At 36.7% G+C, this 20,311-nt stretch overlaps 1 protein-coding gene across 4 annotated transcripts in view; it reads right to left on the reverse strand.

Annotated features, from left to right (window-relative positions):
* Positions 1–20,311, reverse strand: part of ZFR (zinc finger RNA binding protein) — an 81,226-nt gene that overhangs the window by 30,543 nt on the left and 30,372 nt on the right. For all 4 annotated transcript variants that reach the window (XM_026506761.4, XM_026506759.4, XM_048224326.2 and 1 more), the window contains 9 exons: positions 20,001–20,248; positions 16,610–16,801; positions 15,602–15,893; positions 13,571–13,764; positions 11,977–12,096; positions 10,616–10,761; positions 4,419–4,581; positions 3,162–3,367; positions 1,812–1,962 (listed from right to left, as the gene is read on the reverse strand). In XM_026506761.4, coding sequence (XP_026362546.1) covers positions 1,812–1,962; positions 3,162–3,367; positions 4,419–4,581; positions 10,616–10,761; positions 11,977–12,096; positions 13,571–13,764; positions 15,602–15,893; positions 16,610–16,801; positions 20,001–20,248 — 1,712 coding nt within the window. The remainder of the gene's footprint in view (positions 1–1,811; positions 1,963–3,161; positions 3,368–4,418; positions 4,582–10,615; positions 10,762–11,976; positions 12,097–13,570; positions 13,765–15,601; positions 15,894–16,609; positions 16,802–20,000; positions 20,249–20,311) is intronic.

Consider the following 20,311-nt stretch of genomic DNA (forward strand, 5'->3'; position numbering starts at 1 on the left):
AGTGGGGAGTCTGCTTGAGATTCTCTCTCTTCCTCCCCCTCTGTCCCTCCCCCAGCTCATGTGCTCTCTCTCTCAAATAAATAAAATCTTAAAAAAACAAAAACCAAAAAAACAGTGCCTGGTACATACTAATTACTAGATAAACATCAACTATGACGATGATGAAGAATTAATTCTACTTTTTTTATTCACTTGTAAGTATAGTCTGATTTGGAAAGGGTATTTTGTTTTTAGTCTAACTGCTTGATTATTTCCTTAGGATTTATTTCCTGCTTTGTAGTTTTACTAAGCATTACAATTAAGAGCAAGATATTTCTAGCAAATTACATAATTCTCTCAAGGTCCTCAAACCTTCCTCTCTTACCACCTCACACCCCATTACCCTAGCAGCCTCAACAGATAGATAAGAAGCAGACACACAATGCCAATTCTGTTGGCTTGTAGTACTTAAAAGACTCATCCACAATAAGAAACTTCGTATCTGGAACAATGGTAACATAAAGCAAACAACAGTAAGTGTCAGAGTTGTCAGAGCTTAAGTTCAACACTGTGCTTCACTACCCCTTTTGTCACCAGTTGCACTGCGGTGGTCAGGTACTATTTATTCTGACTCATTGCTGTAGAAAACACATTACCAATCAACTGTCAATCCTTGGATTTAGAATACCTAATTAAACTGCAAGGTTTTAAAATAAATTATATACATTAAATTATTCAAGGAATATTTTTTTAAAAAAGATTTATTTTATTTAGAGAGAGAGGGGGAGGAAGAACTTGTGGGTGAGTAAAACGGGGGGGTAGGGTGGGGTGGGAGGCAGAAGGAGAGGGAGAAAGTCTTAAATAGATTCTGAGCTGAGGGCCAAGCCCAATGTGGGGCTTGATCTCATGACCCAAGCCAAAACCAAGAGCTGGATGTTTAACTGACTGCACTACCCAGGCGCCCCAAGGAATATTTACTTTAAATCCCAATCTGAGGGATGCCTGCGCAGCTCAGTTGGTTAGCGCCTGCCTTTGGGTCAGGTTATGATCCTAGGTCCTGGGACAGAGCCCCACATCGGGCTCCTTGCTCAGCCGGTGCTTCTCCCTCTGTCTGCTTTGCCTGCTGCTCCTCCTGTGTTCTCTCTCTCTGACAAATAAATAAATAAAATCTTAAAAAAAAAAAAAAAAAAAAAAAAACCCAATCTGAGATTCTGACAAACTAATGTATAAAATTTCTTAGAGTTCAAACTTGAAGTTTGCTTTTGTAAGACCAAAAGGGGATATTCTACTAATTGTGCATTACCATGATTTGCTGGAGACAGAATTCCTATCATTATAAACAAAGAAGAAGAAAACAAAACAAAAATCACAATAAAACCAGGGAAATTCAAATTGGAAAGACTATTTCTTACTATATTTTATTAAAAACATGTATTCAACTAAATAGACAAGAAGCTCACAGATTTAAAATATTTAAGCTTGCTACACAGGGGCTTTGTTTTGAACAAAAAAAAAGAAAAGAAAGAAAAACCATTTTCTGTCAACTGCCTTCAAATCTTGGGGAAAAAAACAGGAGGACATGTGCTACAATTTTACATTTTTAAATAAATTAGCAAGATGGCTTCATGTCAAATACAAGCACTATAAAACCTAAAAAGACAAAGTAAAAAATAGTCCTACCAATTTGCACAACGAAGCAAAAAAAACCTCAACATGGAAAGTCAAGCCAAAAATTTAAAGGCTGGCTTAGATTTAGGCTGAAGCACAGTTAGTCCTGCCAAAAACTTCTGAACGAGACAAGGGGTAAAAATGAACATTTCCATAATACTTACAGCAAGCTGTTTGGGTAGGTTTTCTGCAATACGGCTTAATAATGTCTTTGAAGGTTTCTCGGAGCACAGCAAAACAAGGTTGACATTTCTATCTCCTCGGAGAAGTAATCCTTTTGCCAATACTCCTACTCGTAAAACTCCTTTTAAAGCTCTGCAGTGAAATCAAATTATATTATGACATTTCTCTTCTAAACCAGATCCATGATAATCTCTAAATATATAATAGTAAGTTAAATAATTTTTATACTATTCAAAGTTTCATCAACTACAGTTTAAAAATATTTAATATTTTTAAGAAGTATCCTTCATTTAGATAAGAAATATGGATAAATAAGTCAAGAACTAAGTTCTCACAGGGACAGTTTCAAAGAATATTAACATTTCTGCATCTCATTTTACAAATCAGAATAAGTGTCATGGTTCTTTTTTTTTTTTTTTAAACTCATGACCCTGAGATTGAGACCTGAGCTTTGATCAAGAATTGGATGCTTAGGGGTGCCTGGGTGGCTCAGTTGTTAAGCGTCTGCCTTTGGCTCAGGGCGTGATCCTACGGTCCTGGAATCGGGCCCCATATCAGGCTCCCTGCTCCGCTGGGAGCCTGCTTCTTCCTCTCCCACTCCCCCTGCTTGTGTTCCCTCTCTCGCTGGCTGTCTCTCTCTGTCAAATAAATAAATAAATAAATAAATAAATAAATAAATCTTAAAAAAAAAAAAAAAAAAGAATTGGATGCTTAACTGACTGAGCCACCCAGGCGTCCCAAGAGTCATGCTTAATATAAAAATATTTCCAAATGGTAAAAGGAAAATGAGAAGTTATAGGCCACAATGCAAAACGTGATACGAAAGAGGTTTCTGGGGATGCCCGAGAGGCTCGGTTGGTTAAGTAACTCTTGATCTCAGGGTTATCAGTTCAAGCCCCATGTTGGGCTCCACAGTTGGCCTGGCGCCTACTTAAAAAAAAAAAAAAAGATGTTTCCAAAGCTTAAGGTTCTTCATGCTCTATGGTCAATGAATTAAGGAAACAAGATGCTAAAAAGGACTGAACATGGGACAGATATAAGAAACAAAAACTGCAGAGTAGTTGAATGCAATTACAAAGGCTACTTTGAAAAAAGACTCAAAAGTTTTATAAATTAAAATAAAATTAGTAAAATCACAAGGATGGAGATTTTAAGGAGCTGTATTTCTCATTTTAGCAAAAAGCAGCTAAATACATTAAATATTTACCCAAACAAGATAGACATGTACACTCACAACAGAGAGTTTTAGTCTTTATAACTTTATTTCAAGTATAAGAAGTCCACGGAAGGAAAAACAAAAATAAGCAAAGTAAATAACTCAGAAAACACACCTGTCTTTACCTCCCTCTTTCTTATCATCTCCCTCTTTGCTCTTGCTCTTCTCATGTTCAGACAAACTGTCTGAAACAAGTTTTAAAGCACGTTCAGTGATAGAAACAATTTTCTGAACTGCCTGTAATTCCTCCTCAGTTGGATAAATGGTTGCGTGTTTTGTCATTACATAACGGTCATCAGATGAGTCAGGACGACGTAAGGGCTAGAGAAAAAAAGTTATTTCATTTAAAAAGTGTTTACTGGGCAAAAGTAAACTTATTTTTCAACTATACATATATTTGTCATATCTTTTTAATAATAAAGTCAACTATGCAAAACGTCCATTTAAAATTATCTTCCCTTTCCCTACTTCAGTAAAAACAAAACTGCAAACTTGGGAAAGTTACACTACCAAGAATCTGATGCTTGTATATGTATGCTTATCTCTGAATGTATACACGCTTTGCCTGAACACCACACCTAAGGTTATGAAAATACTTTTTACTCAACTTTAAAGACCAATGATTGTTAAACTTTTTTTGGCTTTGTTAAAACAGGTCTTACAAATGCTTGTTCTGTGTAAAGACAAATGAGAAAGACAGTAAGTTAAAGAGGAGGAATTTCTTCGAAACACTCTCTGGAAAACAGAACAAACAAACAAAAAATCCTCTAGTTTTGTAGTCTGAACTTCTATGAAATGTTCCTCATAAGCTGGTGTCTCTTCTTTTACACAGCTTCTATGGAACACAAACCCTCGTGATGCGTATCTTTCCTATAGTTTTCGTAGTACACCACCTGTGACGCTCAAGTTGAGCCATATAAATACCCCCTTCACCTGCACTCAATTCAGAAGCAGTAGCAAGTTTTAGACGGTCAGGATTTGAAGAAGGAAAAAAGATTCTCAACAACAGATAATGGGAAGATAATAATGTTGAAGGCAAAGCAGGTGCCTTCAAAACTGGTTGTTCATGCAAATGTCAAGAAAAACAAAGGAAAGAAAATCTCTAATGTTAAAGAACACTTGACAGAACAAAAGCTCTGCTCCTGCTTAGTTTATATTGAAAGTAAGAAAAGTTCATGGAAACTCTATGAAGTCCTTATACATAAAGACATGAGTTAGGAAGCTATAATAAAAGGAGGGAAAATTCTAAATTAGATGAAAAACTTACACTGAGATTATGAGACTACTAAATCTAGCCCCACCCAAACTGTTATCTTCTAATGCTCAACCAATCATACACTTTCACTCCTATGTAAATTAAGTGGACACTCACTGCAGGCCCCTGGGGCTGAGGAGGCATGCCTGGTCGGACTCCCAGGAGACCTAATGGGCCTGGGGGACCATGAGGATAGCCTCCATCAGGCATTCGGCGGCGATCATCCCAATGGTGTTGTTCTTCCTCCATTCTTCTCCAGTACATGTCCTCTTCATAACGTCTGAAAACAGAGAATGATATCACAAGCCTTTAAGAAAAATAACCACCCAAGAACTTAAATCAATAATGACAAAAAAATGCAATTAAAAAAACTGTCCCAAATCAGCTTAGCTAACACCTTTTTTATTCCCAGTGTATCTAATATCCCTTATTTGCTTTCATCTACAAGTAAATGGATGCGAATATAACAGAAAAGAGGTGAGAAAACAGAAAAGCAACACAAAATTTCATAGCCTGATGTCAAAGCCAAAGGAACAAACACCAGAAACCTGAGTTCCTTTCAGTCTCTCCCTCTTTAAGATAAAGATTGTAAACTTAAATGCCTACCTAGAGTGGCCAGACCAATAATATGTATGAATGAAAGACCCGAAGCACACATTCAGGAATTTTCTTCCTGTCTCCAAAGAAATGTGCCATTTTCTCCTTAGAGAGAATTAAGACTAATTTTAATTTCCCCATTTATGATACAGGCATACACACATTTGTCTACTATGAGGAAAAACAGTGCAAGACAGTGATAAATGGCAACTCAAATTCTGTCTCATTTTTGGGGACATATTAAGGGTGGAGAGGACTATGGTCAAGTAGAAAGCACATGTTTGTTAACTAACTAGAATTTAAATAACAATTTGAAGGGGGAAAAAAAGAAAGTACATGTTCTAGCTAGAGAGAACAGCTGCTGCTCAGCCCCAATTAATTACTACCATAAGGGAATACAGGTTTGCAATCCTAAGATCATCAGGATTTTAATGTTTTTCAAATCTTTAATGTTGGTTCAGATTAAAAATGCCATGTACATCAAATGAAACATCCATGGGCTGAATTGGACTGTGGGTAGCTATTTATAACCTCTGCTTTAATGGCCATTTTCAGAATCTAATTTCTTTTTTAGTACCTTACTCACTCTCACTTCTGTCTTTACTTTTATCTTCAAACTAGGATACTGATAACTCCCAAGGGAAATCATGTCTCTAAAGTTAATCTTGATAGCAATAAGGTTTTACCAAACAAATCTGTGTAATATAAAACATAAGAAAAAAGCATGCTTCTCCAAAAACGAAACAAACAAACCCAGGTATGATTCTCAAGTAGCTCTGCAGAAACTACCAACTTCCTCAGTTTGGGAGTAAGTAGTGCTTTTTTGGGTCATCCAACTTATAAGTAGTATAGAAACATATTTCTCTGTTATTTAGGCCTTGAGAGAAAATGATTAATAACAGGTTGAAAGCTCTGGAAAACTACATTCATTCCAGTTTTGAATAGTTTGTTATTACTGAACACAAACCTTTAAGTTGTGTAAGTGCAGAGATTTTTATCCATTGCTTACCAATTCATACTCAGTGCCTAACACACTATATACAATTTCCTAGCACATCATAAGTGCTTAATATTTGATATATCAGCAAAAGAGGAAGAGTTCCATAATCTTAAGTATACAGAGTTTCAAATGCATTACAAAGGCAGATTATTCATAAAAAATGAGACTGATATATTTAAACATATTAAAAAAATAAAAATCAGGGGTGCCTTGGTGGCTCAGTCATTAAGCGTCTACATTCGGCTCAGGTCATAATCCCAGGGTCCTGGGATCAAGCCCCGCGTTGGGCTCCCTGCTCAGCGGGAAGCCTGCTTCTCCCTCTCCCACTCCCCCTGCTTGGGTTCCCTCTCTTGCTGTGTCTGTCAAATAAATAAAAATCTTAAAAATAAAATAAAAAAATAAAAATCAATACATAACAGCAAAAAATATCTCAAGATAGCACATTAATGATATGTTAATAGCTACAATATAGTGTCTACAAAACAAAAGGTAAGTAAAAAAAATTAAAAATGAATAAGGAATTTACTACAGAAGAAATGTAAACGGTCAAAAACATGAAATAAAATTCACTTTATGAAATAAAAAGTGGTTGACAAGGATGTGGAGAAAAAGGGACCCTTGTATGCTGTTGGTGGTTATGTACACTGGTGCAACCACTGCAGAAAACATTACAAATGGAAATACTTTATGATCCAATAATTCAACTACTATGTTAACTACCCAAAGAAAATGAAAACACTAATTTGAGAAGATACATGCGCCCCTACATTTACTGCAGCATTATTCACAATAGCCAAGATATGGAAGCAACCTAAGTGTCCATCGATACACAAACAGAAAAGATGTGGACAGACACACACAGGAATATTCACACAGGAATATTATGCAGCCATAAAAAGGATAAAATCGTGCCATTTGCAACAACATGGATGGACCTAGAAGGTATTATACTAAGTGAAATAAGACTGAGAAAGACAAATATATGATTTCATTCATATGTGGAATCTAAAAAAACAAATGAATAAACAAACAAAAAGCAAAATCAGACCTATAAATATAGAGAACTGATGTTTGCTACAGGGGAGAGGTGTGAGGGGGACGGGCAAAATCGGTGAAGGGGAATGGAAGACACAGGCTTCCAGTTATGAAATGAGTAAGTCACAGGAATAAAAGGCACAGCATAAGGAACATAGTCAATGATACTGTTAACAGTGTTGTCTGGGGGCAGATGGAAGCTACACTTGTGATAAACACAGCATGAAGTATAAACTTATTGAATCAGTATGCTGTACACCTAAAACTAATGTAGTACTGCATGTCAACTATACTCAGAAAAAGGTGTTGAAAATTTGCCAGTAATATAATTACAATTCAAACTGAACTGAAACAAATTTGAAAAGATTCTCCCCTTCTACCCCCAAATTTCAAATTTGAAAACAAAAAACCACCACCCAAAAAAGGATTTCATATTTCTCTCTCTCATTGGCAGAGACTTTAATGTTATAGCAGCAATTTCTGAAGTATGGCCCAAGGACTCCAGATGGTCCCTGAGGCCCTGTCAGGGGATCCATGTCTTAATATTAAGACACCATCTACCTTTTCCATTCTCATTCTCTTTTGAATGTATAGTGGAGTTATCCAGAGGCAAAATGTGGTATTGCAAAACAAACTGAACACAGAAGCACATACGAGAATCATGCTGCCCTCTCTTAAGCAAAACATTAAAGAGATTTGCAAAAATGTAAAACAGTATTATTCCCACTATTCTGGTGAAGAAATAGTTATTTTATAATTAATTTTCACCATGTTGTATTTATTAAATACATGCAACGTAATAGAGTCAATATGTTTATATTTTAACAAATATAGTTCAAATGTCAATTTTAAATGAACTCATAAATATTAAACTTCCCAGTCTTAATTTTTAATACAGTGAAATCTTCATAGCTATAACCCACATAAACAAAAGCTCTTTGGAATCTTCAATAATTACTGAGTATAAAGGGTCCTGAAACCAAAATGTCTGAAAACCACTGAAGTTACAGTATTCAGTATAGGCAGAAGTATGGGTCTCCTTCAAATAAATATTTCCATTTCTGGAAATATTATTATTAGCAACTAATCATGATTTATGCAATAATACAGTCTCAAGAATGGTCAATGTAATAATTATGTTACAGAAACACTGGAAACACAACCTAAGTATCTAATAATATGGGACAAGTTATAAAGAAAATTACACATCTATACAAGAGAATACTACGCTGTCATGAAAAATAATCCTAGCTTAATTTTTAAGTTGACATATAAATGAAAAAAGTGAATTATAAAATGTGTACAGGGGCACCTGGGTGGCTCAGTTGCTTAAGCATCTGCCTTCGGCTCAGGTCAAGATCCCAGGTCCTGGGATTGAGCCCCTCATCAGACAGGGAGCCTATTTCTACCACTCCCACTCCCCCTGCTTGTGCTCTGTCAAATAAATAAAAAAATCTTAAAAAGAAATGTGTACATTATGCTTCTGTTCTTATTTTTTGAAATTCCATATATATATTTATATATATATTTAAGATTTTATTCATTGGACACAGAGAGAGAGCATGTGCACACAAGCAGGGGGAGTGGGAGAAGAAGAAGCAGGCTCCCCATAGAGCAGAGAGCTCAATGTGGGGCTTGATCCCAGGACTCTGGGATCATGACCGGAGCTGAAGGCAGACATTTAACTGAATGAGCCACCCAGGTGCCCTTGAAATTATATTTTAAAACTTGAATACTCCACAGCAGTATTTCATGATAGCCCAAAAGTGGAAACAACACAAATGTCCATCAACTGATAAATGAACAATGTTACACATTTGTATGATGGACTATTATTCAGCCATGAAACAAAGTACTGATGATACATGCTAAAACACCCATGAACCTTGAAAACATGCTAAGTGAAAGTAGGCAGACAAAAAAGACCACAGATCATGATTCCATTTATATGAAATCTCCAGAGTAAGTCTAAAGATTTATTTATTTGAGAGACAGAGAAAGAGAGCACACAGAGGAAGAGGGAGAAGCAGATTCCCCCCAAGCAGGGAGCCTGACGTAGGGCTTAATCCCAGGACCCTAGAATCATTACCTGAGCCGAAGACAGATGCTTAACCAACTGAGCAACGCAGGTGCCCCCAGGGTATGTCTGTAGACCGAAAGTATATTGTGGTTGCCTAGGCGTAGATGTAGGGGTTGGGGGGAAATAGGTAGTGACTGCCAATGGGTTTGTGGTTTCTTTTGGGGGTGACAAAAATGGTTCTAAAATTGACTGTGGTGATGGCTGTACAATTCTGTGAATATTACTTAAAAACCATTGAACTATACCATTTAAAGTAACCTCTACACCCAATGTGGGGCTTCAGTCTATGACCGTGAAATCAAGAGTCACATGCTGTACTGACTGAGCCACTGAGTGACCCTGAATTGTATCATTTAAGGATATGTACGGGTGCCTGGCTGGCTCTGTTGGATAAGCATCTGACTCTTGATTCTGGCTCAGGTCATGATCTCAGGGTTGTGAGATCAAGCCCCACATCAGGCTCCGCACTGGGCACGGGTCCTACTTAAGACTGTCTCCCAGGGACGCCTGGGTGGCTCAGTCGTTAAGCGTCTGCCTTCGGCTCAGGGAGTGATCCCAGAATCCTGGGATCGAGCCCTGCATTGGGCTCCTCTGCTGGGAGCCTGCTTCTTCCTCTTCCTCTCCCACTCCGCCTGCTTGTGTTCCCTCTCGCTGGCTGCCTCTCTGTGAAATAAAGTCTTAAAAAAAAAAAAAAAAAAAAAAGACTCTCTCTCCCCCTTTTATGCCCCTCCACTTGTGCACACTCACTCTCTCTCTTAAAAAAAAAAAAAAAGAAAGAAAAAAGATGTCAGTTATATCAATAAAACCAAATGTTAATATATCTCTAGAGGATAGGTTTTCTCCTTTCCCCTTCCCTATAAGCCTCTAAAGCTTTTATAATAGACGTTTCTTTTTAAAAAGTACACGTTAGGGGCACCTGGGTGGCTCAATCCGTTAAGTGTCTGCCTTCACCTCAGGTCATGATCCCAGGGTCCTGGGATCAAACCTCATATCAGGCTTCATGCTCAGCGGGAGTCTGCTTCTCCCTCTCCCCCCCCCCCCCCGCTCATGTTCTCTCTCAAGTAAATAAATAAAATCTTAAAAACAAAACAAATTCCACACATTATTGTCTAGAATCTACCAAATCTTATACTCCGGATATTTTTGTCATGTAACCAAAAGTTTGGTTTTAAACTGAGGTGTTTACTTATAATATAATAAACTATTCTGGGGCACCTGGCTGGCTCAGTCAGTAAAGCAGGTGACCCTTGATCTTGGGTTTTTGAGTTCAAGCCCCACACTGGGTGTAGTAGTGTTTAAAACAAAACAAAAAAACCCAAAACTATCCATATATATAATTCAACTATTTCTTCATATATTTAACATATATAAGATACCACTTACACATAATTCCTAATAACAAGGCCACAGTCAAGTACTAGAATAGCCAATAACTTAATTTTAATGTATTTCTTTCCTGTACCTAGGATCTTCCTGAAAAGTGAAAATTAAAGTACATTAAATAAATCTGGATTGCTCTGAATGGGCGTCACATACTCAGAATAAGTTTTTTAGAAAGGCTGAACCACTTTCTATCATGCTACTAACAGTTAAAGATATTACCTCATTTCCATTCTCCAGCGTTCTTCCTCTTCTCGTCTTCGCCAATACTCTTCTTTCTGCATTTGCTTCCTCATTTTCTCTTCTTGAATCTTTCTGGCTCGAATACTGGGCTTTACTTCTACTTGCAAATCTGGATTTACTTTTTTCTGTTAACACAGACACTTAAAAATTAGCAGGCCCTCTAATAATCTACACATACTATTAAATCATACAACCCCCATTTTCTTTCATCATAGAGGCTTTCAGTTGCAAATTTTCTTATTGTAAGAGTAAGATCAGTAAAATAAGTTGTATTAGAGAAAAGATTCAGAATATTAATAAACATCCTTTTCCCCTCCCACCCCCCAAATTCTTAATTGTCAAAGTTTACGATGACATACATAGTATGTAAAAAGTACATAACTTAGTGTTAACCAATAGAAGAAATCCTTAGGGAACTAATGGATAGTTAATTTTCCTTTATTTGTTTATAAGTAGATGACCCTAAATGCCTGCCTATGGGGGTTAAAAAACAGACTATTTTAATTTTCACTACCTCTTTGTTTAGAAGGGAAAACATGAATCTAGTGCATTAGTCTAGGCTAATTAAAAACTTTTAAGTTTTTTTGTCTTTTTTTTAATTGGACAGACACAGCGAGGGAGGGAACACCAGCAGGGGGAGTGGGAGAGGGAGAAGCAGGCTTCCCGCTGAGCAGGGAGCCCGATGCGGGGTTCAATCCCAGAACCCTGCGATTATGACCTGGGCTGAAGGCAGACACTTAATGACTGAGCCACCCAGGCGCCCCTAATTAAAAACTTTAAATAAGTAAATCATTTGGATTTAACATCTGAAGTGTTTTTAATGAAGAATTCATATTATAATTCATTTTAGTGGGAATTCTACCAAGACAAAGAAGGTAAATAAATGGAGACCTAATACTTCTTTCAAAGTACTTTATGTGAAGCAATTATCTATATATACACAATTACTTTATCCAAGCAATGTTACAGTCACTAAAAATGATGAAATATGGATACACTGTTCTTAACTAAGTATAACAAACTAATCAATTAAAAACCAAACATCTGAATCTAAGTGAGACATGACATGCTAATGTTAGAATGGAGTTCATGAACTGAGTTCTGTTTAGTGTTTTGTTTTTTATGGAGAATGTTCCAAGCTGTGTTAAAAAAATAAAAAATAAAAAAAAGACAGTTGAAAAATTTTTTAGTGGGGGAGGGGTAGAGGGAAAGAGACCCTTAAGCAGGCTCCATGCCTGACGTGGTGCTTATCCCACAACCCTGAGATCATGACCTGAGCTAAACTCAAGGGTCGAACATTTAACTGACTGAACCACCCTGACAGTTGAAATTTTACTCACTTTATACTGAAGTCTGTGTCTTCGCCCTTTTAAGTGCATCTCCTTAGCATTGGGATCGTTAAAACTGCACTCGCATAATTTACAGTGGAATCGAATTACTTTTCCCTCATCATTTCGTACCTTGACACGGGAAAAAAGAATTCAAGAATCATTAACAAAATATTATAGTTGAAGATTTCATTCACAGACCCTCACAGATTCTGTGATGAATAAATGTAAACAAATAGTTTGAAGTGGGGGAAAAATGAGACAGTTATCTGTAATTTTTTAAAACGATAATCTGGAGAAATGAACTAAATGTTAAAATTCTTAACTGCAGCATGCAAGATGTGTATCTGCATGTATTTGCTTTTGATATTAACTTTAATTTCAATACCTTTATCTATGTGTAAACATTTAGATTTAAATGCAATTGGGTAACAGTTCTCTAACAAATTCTCTAGTAAATAGTAAATACCGGCTACTGGCTAGGTACTGCTCTTGGAGATGGAAATAAGCTGATTAAAAACATTATTCTGGTATACGAGTTTCTACAAAGCTCAAGATTTTATACATGTAACTATGGAAAATCAATGTCAATTTTTTCTAAATGCACAACCACTTAGGAAGAGAAGTACAGGGTTATTAAGACATCTATAATGGATACTAGGTTCAAATTATTTGTGAAAGCTTTAAAGATTGGCTCTGAATGCAACTCTCTGAAGTTTTGGATTACTTAATTAACCAATACCATTAAATATTAAGGTGTCTTGGCTGTGTCCATTTCTTTAGATAACCACACCTTACTCTTTCTATGATACAGTGAAAGTAAAGAGTAGTGCTACACCACTCTATGCTGGGCTTTTTGCTAACAGCAAATATTTATCAGGCCCCTCCAATGTTCCCTCATTCCTCAATTTACTGAGTTTACCTGTAAAACAGGAAGATTTCTAACCACCCTGAGAAATCAAATAAACATAATCTGATAAATCAGCAACTCTAATTTACACATGAAACTACATGATTGTACAGAAAGAAATATTGGCTCTGTCATTCTTTTGTGGCTCACAATTTTTTTTTTTTGCTCTTTATATTCAGGTTATTTGAAGGATACAAGAATGTCTACCAAATAGAAAACTACCTTATATCACAGTGATGGTATTGGTAGGAAAAAAGTTAAAAAAAAAAATTATGACATCACTTAGGCAAGCTTAAAGAGCATGCTTTTAAAAAAAAAAAAAATATTTATTTGGGGGGAGTGGCAGAGGGAGAGAATCTTCAAGTGGACTCCCTGCTGAGCATGGAGCCCACCACGGGGCTTGATCTCACACCTGTGATATTCCTTTATAAATAAATCTAATTTTACGCATAAAGCATTCCTGCAACAAAATGACACTTCTGAGGGGGAGTGGTGTGTGCAGAGGGAGAGAATCTTAAGCAGGCTCCACGCCCAGCATGGAGCCCGACATTGGGCTCGATCTCACAACCCTGAGACCATGACCTGAGCTCAAACCAAGAGTCGGACGTTTAACCGACTGAGCCACCCAGGCGCCCCCAAAGTGACACACTTCTTTCCTATACTAATCTCACAGTGATGGTATTCTCAAATCAGTACCTCCTCCACATAATCATGGCCCACTGGCTGCACATCACTCTGCAAAGCAGCAAGAGATGCAGGTGTGACTGGTTCTGACACAGTGTCTGGCTTTACTTCTGGAATCTGTACAGAGGTGACAGGAGTGCTTTTAACACATTCGGTTCCTTTTAAGTCTTCTGTTTTATTTCCTGTTGACTGCAGCTTATTCCCCCCTAGAAAAGCATAAAAGAATTATAGTAATTTTAATTTACTTTTTGTAAATTTATAATCTGATACAACAAAAATTTCAGATAAAGTTATTTTTTCACCATTAGTCCAACTCCTGCTTGACATACATCAGAATTTTGAAAAACACATCAACCATTTGGCCTTTTTATCCTGTTAATGAAGTACATTTTTCCCTTCTCCAGCACCCAAAGATACTCTCCGTCCCCACCATGACTCTCGTAACAGCAAGTACCTAAAAAGGTAGGGTCTAAACCCAAATCATGTTTGTATCCCTAGCTCCCTCCCAAGGAACTGGGCGATGTCCCAAGTCCTGGTAATATAAGAATAAGATACAGTAGCTGCTTCTGAGATGCCAACAATTTAAGGGAAGATACAAATAATTATAATACAATGTGGTAAGTGCACAGTAAGTAGGAACACAGTGTGGTGGGAACGGTTTTTAAAAAAAGAAGGGGGGAGCCTCTACCCTCTAACAGGATCCAGTTAGCAAAGGCTTCACTAAGGTTGTGTCACTTGAGCTGGGCTTTGAAAGAAGAGTAACAAGTATGAACTTGGCCCAGCAGAAAGAAGAAGATGATGTCTAAATAGAATACCAGACACAAGAACACGAAGTTTAAAAGACTATGGTAAATTCAAGGAAGATATCAGCATCAATTACTATGCAGGCAGACATGATGACACATTCAGACTATGAAGGCCTCAGCTGGCATATAAGGAATACAGTTTTTCCTACATGCAAGAAGGCCACTGAAAATTTTTCAGCAGGAGACTAACACAATTTGACACGTATTTTAATGAAATGACTTTGATAAGCTTGAAGAAACTGGCCGTGATAAGAGACAAAGCCCTGAGGAAGAGACTTGGGAGACCTAAAAACAAGGCAAAAACTATGAAGAAAAACAGGAATTTTTTTTGTAGAAACACTGTAGTGACAAAAACAAAAGGACTATGTACATAACCGAAGGAGACAGTAAACAGGTAGAAATGTCAGTAAAATTTTCCATGTGAAAAAAGCAGCAATTTGACAAGATTATTTCATGACACTCTTGTGACAGAATGAGACACTGGTTGGCCAGAGAGCCATACAGATAATGACCAGGTAATTCCTACAATATAGCTCTAAAAGGTGGGAGGTTTTGAGTTTGCCCAAGAGATTTTGAAGTTATACACACTGGAATAAATGAGACCACTTGTAAATATGGGGTGAAGAGAGTGAGATGAGAACCAGAATCAGAATCTTAGGAGCATCACCATTTAAGGAATATGAAGGCAGGAAAACCAATAAGACACCTGAGAATGGGGTGGGTAGACATGAGAGAGACTTTACGCTTTAAGGTACAGCAGTCAACTGTGTCAAATGTTAGAGAGGTCAACAGGGTGAGACTGAAAACTGGTTACTGGATTTGGCAATTAGATCTTTGGTGATCTCTGAAAGTAGTTTCAGAAGAGTAGAGTGGAAACACTGGAACAGGCTGAGGAATGGATAAGAAGTACAGAAGTAGAGAAAGTAGAATTAGGCTGTAGCTTGAGAGGATTATAGTAATAAGAAAATGTCTGGTTTTTTATTTTTTGTTCTTTTATTTTTTTTTAAAGACTATGGAAGACACAGGTAAACCTATATGACCAAAAGGAAGAAGGAAGAAACCATTAGAAGACGGAGGACTGATTAAAAATTCAAGAGAAAAAAACAGATACATGATCAAGTAAGATCCCAGAGAAGAAGGGAGATGGGTACAAGAGCATAAAACAGAAGGGTTAGTCCTGTAATGGAGGAGAAACATCACTTTGACAGTTAGGAGAAAGAGAATCTTCAGTACTTGCCAACAAAGTTTATTTTGGGTGTAGATGTTTTCTTGGCAGCCATATTTGTAGGTACTGCTGATACTTTAGTGTTGGATGTGCTATTAAGAGACGAGTTTCCTGTAGTTGTAAGACCTTTCACTGAAGAAGTTGCAATTGATGAAGTATTCACAGTACAATTGCTTGCTGCAATGCTTGAGGGAGAGGCAGTCGGTTTTGAAGCAGACACAGCTGTTGAAGAAGTAGCTTGGCTAACGACATTTGGTTCTGTTGAAGGAATGGGTTTACCAAGTTTTGTGTGTAATTTAACCACCTACAAAATAAAAGCACATTTGTGAGGAAACTCAAAAAGCATTGATTTTTAACTTTTTCTAAAAGAGTTTATTTTTGTTTTTAGAAATCAAGGAAATGGATATTTATTTTATTACTTTAAATAAAAACCTTAAAAAATTATATATATGTACACACACACACACACTCTCTGCTTTAAACAACATAAACTAAACAAAATCCATCCCTTTTTTGATGATTCTGTGAATACCCTTGGTTGCTCTGAGCTGGCATGAAAGACTTTATAAAATGAAAATCTGAACTGTATTTTTCGTTGTTGTTATTTTTATTTATATATGTATATACACAAAACTCATTACTTTCAAAACAATCTCCGTGAAGCAGATTTCGATATTCCATTTACCATGAGGTGAGGAAAAAAAGGCAAAGAAAGATGAAATCAACTTGGCTACATACATATCAACCTAGACTTAAGCATGACAAGAGGAAAATAATCATACAACAAATTTCCAACTGGAAGAATAAATGATCTCGTTTAATTCAAAGAAAAAAGTCTCCAATCCTTCCCTCTTTAAGCAATGACTATTCGATGTTACCTTTATGTATAATGGCATATAAACAAGGCTTATAATGCACTCAAAGTTTTCAAGTTTTAAAACCACCTATATTTAAACCCTCCATTGAAAAAGTAAAAGAAAACAGAGTAAGACATAAGGGTGTGTGGGAAAAAACACCTACTTTCTGATGCTTAGCACCACGAATGTGGGCAGCATATGCATCTGCTCCTGTACAAGACACATCGCAGAGCTCACAACGTAGCTGATTTTGAGTCCCACGAGTAGAGTTGTTGCTGCTGCTGGTATTTTGTGAGGCTTTCAATGCGGCTTCTTTTTTTTTATGTTTCTGTCCTTCTAAATGTTCTTTATAAGTCTGTTTCAAACAAAAAGGATAAACGTTGCTTTGCTAATTTTCAATCTATATCATTTGAAATTATTCAATTCTCAAATCTCTAGTACTCATTTAAAAATGAGCACTAAAACAACTGTAAAAGCAACTGAACAACAGCATGTGGGATTTCTTATATATGTGATATATCTGTGGTTCTCTGTATTTTGCTTACAAAGAATACCTTTATCTAACACTTTGATTTACAAAGGACTTCCATATATAGCCATATTAACAATATAAGGTAACCACTTCCAGTTTTAAGAATTTAAATCTTTTATTGCTTATGTATAATGATGGACAGTGACCATTCCACAAATTATTTAATTGTAGAATTAAGATGAGGGAGTGAATGTATCTATATCACACAAAAAAAGTTACTGAACGGTAACAAGACATTTTACGAACAGGCGTATTTATTGATAAAACTAACTTTTCTAATCCAGAATGTGTTTTCATATAGAACCCATGCCATCCTGAATAAAAGCTTATTTAAAATATATATAACAGCCAAAATTACATATATTTGTAATGAAAAACAATATTATTGTAATACTAGCCAATAAAATCGTGAAATTGTATATTAAAAACTGTCTGGGGGCGCCTGAGTGGCTCAGTTGGTTTAAGTGTCTGCCTTCGGCTCAGGTCATGATCCCAGGGTCCTGGGATTGAGCCCCATGAAGGGCTCTCTGCTCAGTGAGGAGCCTGCTTCTTCCTTTCCCTCCGCCTGCTGCTGCTCCTGCTTCTGTGCTCGCGTGCTGTCAAGTAAATAAATAAAATCCTTAAAAAAAACAAAACAAAACAACTGTATGGAATCAGATGATTAAAGAAGGCAGATTTATTAAAATGAGGAGGTTAATAAGGACTGCTATTTCTTTTTTCTTGAGTGGGGCCAAATACTTCCTCTTTCATGTTTTATTTTTAAAGTTGTTAAGACAGACGTATCATTAGCATAAAACTGTATATTCATCACAGAATTTAGAGCTGGATGGAACTTTAGAGATTACCTAAAACAATGATTTTCTAATTTTTAAACAAGAGAATGCTTTCTCCAAGTGAAATCTTATGCAGAAGTAGGGGAAGTTGCTCTGTTTTTGAAACAAAAGAGGGAGACCTAAAACCCAGTCATCTGATTCTCCTCTCATTATCTACAGTGGCCTGAAGCAGCTCCATGAAGCAGTCTGAACCTCAATTATTTAGGGCAAGTACTTAATAAGTGAGGAAACAAAAGCCCAAAGATGTGAAGGTCTCCAACTTGTCCAAAGTCACACAGTGACAGAGCCAGGACTGGGACCATGGCCCCTTAAACCTGAACCTTACTCTCCCCCCACCCTTAGGTCCACATCTAGATTCTAACTTACAATATCAATGATGCTTTTCTCTAAGGCTCATTAGCCACTTAAGGCACTGCCTCTGATTTGCATTAAGCATCCCTGGCCTATTCTTTCATAAAGATCTAGACACTCCAAACCAATAATCAGCCTCATCTATACTCATTCTGAATGCTACTTTTCACCTATGATCCTAGACCCATGTTCTATCATTTTATATGGGTACCAGATACTCAACACATCTCTTTGGTCTACATTTGCCACTCATGGCATCATCCCCTCTCAATAGCCATCGCAGAGTAGGATATATTCCATGTTTAATCCTGGGTCCCTGCCAACATTCCCACCTGCTCCCTCTCCCCCGACCCCATCACAGTGAGACTATTTCTTATCACACTCAAAACAGGGAGAAGGTTTTATGTAACTAGTCACATGTACTAAATATTCCACAATTATTTCCTAATTTGTGTAACTCAGGGAATGCTGGTAACTGAAAATAATCTAAAAAATCAATATTAAAAAGTAAATAGTACTAATCTAGTATATTAAAGAATGTACACAGGTGGGCCAGAGACAATGTAACTGAAAGAAACTACTGCAGAGTCAAAGATTGTTCCTTTCCAATAATTCCAATCATTAGCCAAACTGTTGGTCAATTCTTATCTAAAAAGTCACTCCTAAAGAAATTAACAAATAATGTCAGGGTAAGGGTTGAACACATTAGACTACGAACACTCATGCCTAAATCACAGATTTTAAGGTGTAACAATCAGGAAAAAAACAAAACCTGGGGGAAAAAGGGAATAAATATTTTACATGCTTCATTAGTTGATATTTTTGAAAAAGACATGTCCCTACATCTTTCTTTTTTTTTTTTTAAAGGTATTATTTATTTATTTGACAGAGAGAGACAGCCAGCGAGAGAGGGAACACAGGCACGGGGAGTGGGAGAGGAAGAAGCAGACTCCCAGCGGAGGAGCCTGATGTGGGACTCGATCCCAGGACTCTGGGATCATGCCCTGAGCCGAAGGCAGACGCTTAATGACTGAGCCACCCAGGTGCCCCCTTACATCTTTCTTGTTCCCAAAGTTTCTATTCCCTCACAGAGGAAATTACACAGAAATAAGTAACATTCTATAAAGCATATACAAAAGTTAGCCTTATTATAGAAATGTTATTCTGGAAAAAAAAAAAAAAAAAGAAATGTTATCCTGCAAACTACAGACTGTTAAAAGAACTTATTTCAAGGATTTTTAATATTTCAGAAAGACAATTTCTTCTGCTATTTATATGCTCCAAAAAATATCACATTTGACAAAGTCCTCGCATCTTTAATTCAAGTATGTAAAACTGAATTATCTCTATGGTCATCCTTTCTCAGCTGTAACATTCTATTCATATACTCAAAATGGACCTTCAAGAAGAGCTAAGGAAATCAATAGGCAACTGTGTTAAGTTGAAGAATTTTGTATAAAGGCTTTATAAAGCAAGCTGTGGACACTATAAGAGAAATAAAAAGTCAATCTTACTCCCAACCCCAATTAATTTGAATATAAAACTTCTAAGTTAAATTTAAATATTATTTAAAGAACAAAATATCTTTCATGAAAAAAGTATAATTTGCCCATTTTTCATTAACATAATCATTTTAAAAGTTTTTCTTAATAGAATTCTTGTCTCAATACAAGTACTTCTTAAAAAAAGACTGCTTCACGAACTATGTATGTGTTAGCTAAAAGCTAACAGGAAAGAAAACATAAACCTTCTCTGTAAACATTACAATTAGAATATCAACCATACTTGACTATCAAAAATAACTAAAAGGCTCGTGGTAAAACATACAACGTAAGTACCTGTGGTCCAGCACAGCTGATCTTACAAACATCACAATAGTGAATCTGGGGCGGTTTGGGAGGCTGTTTTGGTTTCAGTTGTTTATTTTGGAATGGTGCTTTTTTAGTAAAGGTGGTCCCTGTCCAGGCAGCTGTCGCTGCCGCCGCTGCTGCTGCCGCTGCTGCCTGCTTCTGTTGCTGCTGCTGCTGTTGGTAGTAGGAGGATGCAGCTGAATACACTGCTGCTTCATAACCTGAATAAGACGTACCTTACAAATGAAATCAAACAAAGATTATGTTACATAATTACAAAAGGCCAAGTTAAATGCTAT

Source organism: Ursus arctos, unplaced genomic scaffold, assembly GCF_023065955.2.
Source record: "Ursus arctos isolate Adak ecotype North America unplaced genomic scaffold, UrsArc2.0 scaffold_15, whole genome shotgun sequence".
In the NCBI taxonomy this organism is placed as follows: domain Eukaryota; kingdom Metazoa; phylum Chordata; class Mammalia; order Carnivora; family Ursidae; genus Ursus; species Ursus arctos.